The sequence below is a fragment of the Arachis ipaensis genome, chromosome B05, assembly GCF_000816755.2.
Source record: "Arachis ipaensis cultivar K30076 chromosome B05, Araip1.1, whole genome shotgun sequence".
NCBI lineage: Eukaryota > Viridiplantae > Streptophyta > Magnoliopsida > Fabales > Fabaceae > Arachis > Arachis ipaensis.
This window is the reverse complement of record NC_029789.2, coordinates 3440539-3446251: the sequence shown is the minus strand read 5'-3', so window position 1 is coordinate 3446251 and position 5713 is coordinate 3440539. Positions and strand designations below refer to the sequence as shown.

Sequence of the window (5713 nt, the reverse complement as noted above, 5' to 3'; positions counted from 1 at the left end):
AGTTCGATGCTTTTGATGCTTTTCTGCGTTTCAAACACACCCACCTTGTCATTTTCTCACAATGCATGATTGATTCATAGCTGAAGGCTTAGTTCTTGACACGCTGTGTTGTTTGTGTTTTTTCTTACTGGTATGCTATGCTTTCTGTTTCCCTTTTCATTAATTCATTCTCTTCTTCCTCATTAAGTCATTATTATTATACAACGTCAATTCCAGTTCAAATTTCCAACTTTTTTGCCCCACCCATTTTGATTTTCCCTCAAAGTTCGATGCTTTTCTGCGTTTCAAACACACCCACCTTGTCATTTTCTCACAATGCATGATTGATTCATAGCTGAAGGCTTAGTTCTTGACACGCTGTGTTGTTTGTGTTTTTTCTTACTGGTATGCTATGCTTTTTCTTCTCTCTGTTTCCCTTTCATTCTTCGCATTCAAGTGTTTGGTTTCCAAGAANCATTGGGGATTATGTGCTTTGATGTGAATCAGTTAGTTGGTTGATACTTTTTTTTCACAGAATTCTAAGCCTCTCTCTCTCTCTTAGAGAAATATTTTTTGGTAGTGTATTTCTTTTGTGACTACAAGACAATTTAGATTGATTTCACTGATCAACTGCATTTATTCAATTTGAGATGTTTCAATGCTACTTTCTATGTTATAGATCGCCTTTTAGCTGATAGAGTTGTGGCATTGCAGGGTATAAAGGCATAGTAATGCTTTTTTACTCTATACCATACCCAATAAAAGAGAAGATCATTAAAGTCTTAATGAATTGAGGCATGGAAATGGAGACAGACGACATGAGAGTCCTTTTGTAGACCGTCTATAGACGTATGGGAGGTTTATTACACTTGTTTGAGTTCAATCAGGGGAGGATGGCCAAGAAAGTTCATGCTCATAAAAGACATCAGGGTGGTAAGTGTTTATATACATATACATATATTCACAGAAATTGGTACTCATGCCATGAAAGGCTTTCTTAGAGTGCTGATGAACTACAAGGAAGCTCAATTGTTCACTATTTTATTATGGTTCGTCTCCGGAAATGAAATGCTACTAGCAGCTAATTTGTCATTTTTAAAATTTTGTTTATCGTATCATTCGTATGTCAATGCGGATAGATTGATTACTTTGTTGCAAATTTGAAGATATCTTGAGTATGCCTTGAAAATCTTATTTTATCTTTTTACTCTTATAGATTGATTTTGGCATGTTGTTGTTTGTTATGATTTGGGGTTCTATGCAGGCCTGGAAGCTCCCCGGAATAGCCTGGATCTGCAATTAGAAACGTCTCAGTACCACTGTCCGGAAGGAGAATTACCAATAGCAGTAAGATTATTTTGCTAAATGTCTAAAAACACCATGTTTCTCTCTTCTCACTCTTGAATTGAGTTGAAAAATGTATTGTGATTTGAATTTTCAGTATGACTATCAAGTAGAAGAAGACTGGTCAGAGAACATTCCCTGTGCAAATATGGGTTCGATGAAAAAACTTATCAATGAGGAGCTATCCAAACGCTCAACCACCAGGCAAAATGCACCAAGCCTCGTGGCAAGGTTGATGGGGATTGATACGATGCCACCAGACACAAAATCTGTTGTTCCATTAGAAAGAACTAGTGAAATTATGGGGACAAAGGTTTCAAAGAGGGAAATGAATGGAAGGGATTCGGTTAGTCGGGGCTATTATAATTTCAATTCTTCTAGTGAAATGGAATTAGATTCATTTTATGGAGGCATAGATGATGATGATGGGTGGAGCCAAAGTTTTGGAAAACCAAGGCCACGGGAGCATCCTCAAGAAGAGGAACTCCAGAAATTTAAGAAAGAGTTTGAAGCGTATCAAGCAGCACGATTTCTGGAGTGCTCAAAAGTTGCCGAAATTGATAGTATTCCTAGACGATTGCTTCCTCAAGAGAACCTAACACATGATACAAGTTCACACAGAACAACCATGGAGAAACTTGCAGAACTTGATAGCCACTTGCTCAAATCAGAGCTACCCGACATTGGTGGTCCCGAATATGGTGATGATGTGATGGAGTTAATCCCAGCTATGCAAAAGAAATCCTTTCCTTCGAGGAGCAGAACACTAAGTAGAGATTTTGAGGAGTCCTTGATAATGAAATCTTATCACAAATTTGATAGATCTTCTTCTCCGACTCGGATAGTTGTCTTGAAGCCTGGCCTTGATAGCATTTGCAACCATGAAGACAATTGGACTGGTTCATCTGGCACTTTACAAGGGAGAAACAGTATAGCAGATTTTCTTGAGGAGGTCAAAGAGCGATTGAAAAGTGAACTACAAGGGAGAACTGTCAAGAAGGGTTCTGTGGTTCGAGGGAGTGGAATTGAGACACGTTACAATGAAAAGCCAGCTGATCCTAAACTAATAGCCCAGCACATAGCAAAACAGGTCAGAGAAAGTGCAACTAGAGACGTCGAAGCAAATTTATTCCGGTCAGAATCAACAAGGTCATATAAAAATGATACGCTGTTCAACGGACCAAGCTCCCCAGAATTTATCTACAGAGACACAAGGAGGTTCTCGTCCGAGAGGCTAAGAAATATTGGGAAAAGCGAAATGCGCATTGACCTTCCTGAGGTGACTTCTAGGAACTCGGCGCCACATGCTTTAGTCAATCACAGAGTTAGGCAAAAGCAAACAGAAGATAAGTGTTCAAATGGCACAAGCCATTGGAAAGTTTCAAAAGGGGAAAATGAAATACAAACAGGATCTTTCAGACATGATCCAGATGACAATGTGTTGTTCCAAAGGGACTTGTCCCCAAGAAACCTTGTAAGGTCCTTGTCTGCTCCTGTATCAGGATCAGGAACATCGTTTGGGAAGCTACTTCTAGAGGACCGCCACGTTTTAACTGGTGCACAAATTCGAAGGAAGCTTGAAGCTGTTGAAACTATTTCTGTTGATGTTAAAAAACAGAAAAAGGATAGATTCAATATTAAAGAGAAAGTCTCCCATTTTAGATATAGCCTTGGTCTAAGAGGGAGGCTTTTCGGAAAAAGGATTCAATCAATGGTAGAATCACATGGCAATGAATATGGTTCCATGGTGAGAGATGTCACCAGTGGACCGACAGTTCTATTGACCTACGGCGAGAGGCATGTAAGTTGTTATAATTTTTTACCATTCTCCGGCATTGCCTTTGAAAATTATATTTCACATTATTTGTTGTCTAACCACTGGATTTTCTGTGGTATTCTTTAGGAGAACTCCACTGAGGTACCTCCTAGTCCTGCATCAGTGTGCAGCAGTGTTCATGAAGAATTTTGGAAGCGAGCTGAATACTTAAGTCCACTATCAACTCCAGACGTTTCTTCGAGGGACGACAACATTGTTCCCCAGGTTTTCAGAGATATCAGCTCTGGTTTGAGTGGTATGATATAATTCTAACTTTAGTACATTGAGTAATGATATCATAGGCTTTAATTTGCTTTAAACTTGGTTATACTATATCAACAAACTAGTTTTTATATTGAACTAGCTTGCAAGATCTGGAATTGACTTTTCATATTAAATTCACTTCGGATTATAATATAATTTTTTTTCTTTCAATTCTTTGACTCTCCCCTTGGGTCTCAATCCAACTTTCCATTTAGATATCGAATTCTTGCTGATAGATGATTTGGTTGTTGATTTGACAGAGCTAAGGAGACAGCTCAATCAACTCGAGTCCAATGGTTCCGAAGACATGACAACAAAACAGGAGCCTCTTGAATCCGAGATAGTTCAACTAGAAGATCCAGCAGAATCTTTCATAAGAGATCTGCTAGTTGCCTCTGGTCTGTACTTTGGATCATGGGATAAATCTTTACTAAGAGGAGACTCATTGGCAAAGCCTATCGGTAACTCGGTATTCAAAGAAGTGGAAGCATCTGGCGAGAGATCAATCAACGGGAATGACGAAGATTCTATAAAGGATCGGAATGAGAATATGATAAACAAGAGGGTCTTGCTTGATTTGTTGAACGAGGCACTTTCGGTTGTTCTTGGACCATCCTTGACATTATCAAGATTCAGAAGGAAAGTAAGCAACACTTCCATGATGATGGCACCACCTTGTGGAAAAGAATTGTTGAAATCAGTGTGGGAAATCATCAGTGCTTCTTTGTATCCGCAATGTGATGAAATATATCCTTATTCTCTTGATGATTTGGTGGCTCAACATTTGGGGTCAGTCCCTTGGTCTGGATTAGTATCTGAAGAGATCAATGTATTGGAAAGAGATGTAGAATGTATGATAACCAATGATCTGGTTGAAGAACTCACAAAAGACATGCTCCTTTTTCGGCCTCAATCGAACCAGCAGCAGCCGAGTCTTATTACCAGGAATTCGACTAACTCGAGCTGACTTGATTGAGGCCCCATGAAAAGAAGCAGAGGTTTCCTAACAAAGAATTTACCAATTTTGAATTCTCGAATTTGAGACTTTTGGTCAAGACATTGGTGTAAAGGACATATTCTAAGAGAATTTAGTGTGAGGCATCACTTTGACATCACCATCAACACAATAAAGGGCTTTGCAGACAAGCCTTTTTCTGCAAATGATAAATCTATGCAATTTGGAAGATAATAAGAGCTTGATGATTGATATAGTTGTGTGAGTGGAATATATTACATGAATATGTGTGTGTATATATACAGAGTATATTAGTATTTGACGTGAATGTTTGTGACAGAGGAAGCATTGAGTGGCGGTGATAGTTATTGTACATGAGTGGGAATGTATTATTTAGGCTATTTTTTCTAAGCAAAAAATTGATTGATTTATTTATGTATAGTCTTATATATTTTTAAAATTTTCAAAATTGTGGGGTTTGGAATTCAATTGTTGATAATGGAATATGTGGAAGGCATATATATTAAGCAGGACAAATTACTTCATTTATGGATTACATAGTGATTTTCGTTATAAGTAGTATTTTAGAAATGAGTCTTATTCTCTTCTAAACTAATAATGCTGCTGAGGTGGTAATAACTAATAAGATAATCTTGAAATAGAATTAAGTTTTGTGCTAATATTTTCTTTCATTAGTTTGGTTTTAATGTAATTTTTTCTTTAACATTCAAATTCTTATTTTTAATCATTGAATTAAATGAGCTTCGGTAATTTTTTTTCAACTTTTCATCTAATTCTACTTGTATTTTCCTCAAAACACAACTCTCTACGCTGTTCAACACTTCTAGTGATGGATGTGTGTAAAGAGTTTATGAACCGTTTACCAAAATTCAAGTTGAATTTTGAAGTATAGAAAATTTTCAGTGTTTAGAATAAAGTTGAGTAAACATATTTATCGATTTTTTTTTTTTTAAAATTGTGGGTTTTGGAAGTCAATTGTCAATGATGAATATTTGGAAGGCATATATTAAGCAGGACAAATTATTTCATATATATACGAAATACATAGTTAGATTTTCATTGTGACAACATATATTTTTATTATGACAACTAAATGATATTAAAAAAATATAAATTGTTAAAAAAAAAAGAAGTGATATATAAGTGACAAAAACATTATATAACTTATGAATACAATTATACAAAGAAATAGAAAAATTAATAAATGTAATCACATATTATTTAATACATATGTTTATCAAATTAAAAGAAAAAAAAAACTATCATCATCAATCAAATTTTAGTTGTGAAAAAAATTAGCAAGAATGAAGAAGGTGAAACAGAAAAAGAAAGAG

General features: G+C 36.1%; 1 protein-coding gene across 3 annotated transcripts; it reads left to right on the top strand.

Annotated features, from left to right (window-relative positions):
* Positions 18-4885, top strand: LOC107642505. Of its 3 annotated transcripts, none has more exons than XM_016345892.2 (6): positions 18-130; positions 694-912; positions 1244-1326; positions 1421-3124; positions 3227-3395; positions 3664-4885. In XM_016345892.2, exons 2-6 carry the CDS (start codon positions 831-833, stop codon positions 4368-4370), a joined length of 2745 nt encoding a protein of 914 aa, XP_016201378.1. In that variant the 5' UTR covers positions 18-130; positions 694-830; the 3' UTR covers positions 4371-4885. The 3 variants fall into 3 exon arrangements, with proteins under 3 accessions (XP_016201378.1, XP_016201379.1, XP_020978500.1); XM_016345893.2 differs by lacking the exon at positions 18-130 and adding an exon at positions 169-384; XM_021122841.1 differs by lacking the exon at positions 18-130 and adding an exon at positions 169-384 and having other exon boundaries at positions 659-912.

What these genes read in the sequence shown, in the direction of transcription:
- LOC107642505 (XM_016345892.2), top strand. Translation starts at nt 831, where the DNA reads ATGGGAGGTTTATTACACTTGTTTGAGTTCAATCAGGGGAGGATGGCC. An exon ending in TCATAAAAGACATCAGGGTG is followed by an intron (nt 913 to 1,243) that starts GTAAGTGTTTAT and finishes GGTTCTATGCAG; the next exon opens with GCCTGGAAGCTCCCCGGAAT. An exon ending in TATCAGCTCTGGTTTGAGTG is followed by an intron (nt 3,396 to 3,663) that starts GTATGATATAAT and finishes TTGATTTGACAG; the next exon opens with AGCTAAGGAGACAGCTCAAT.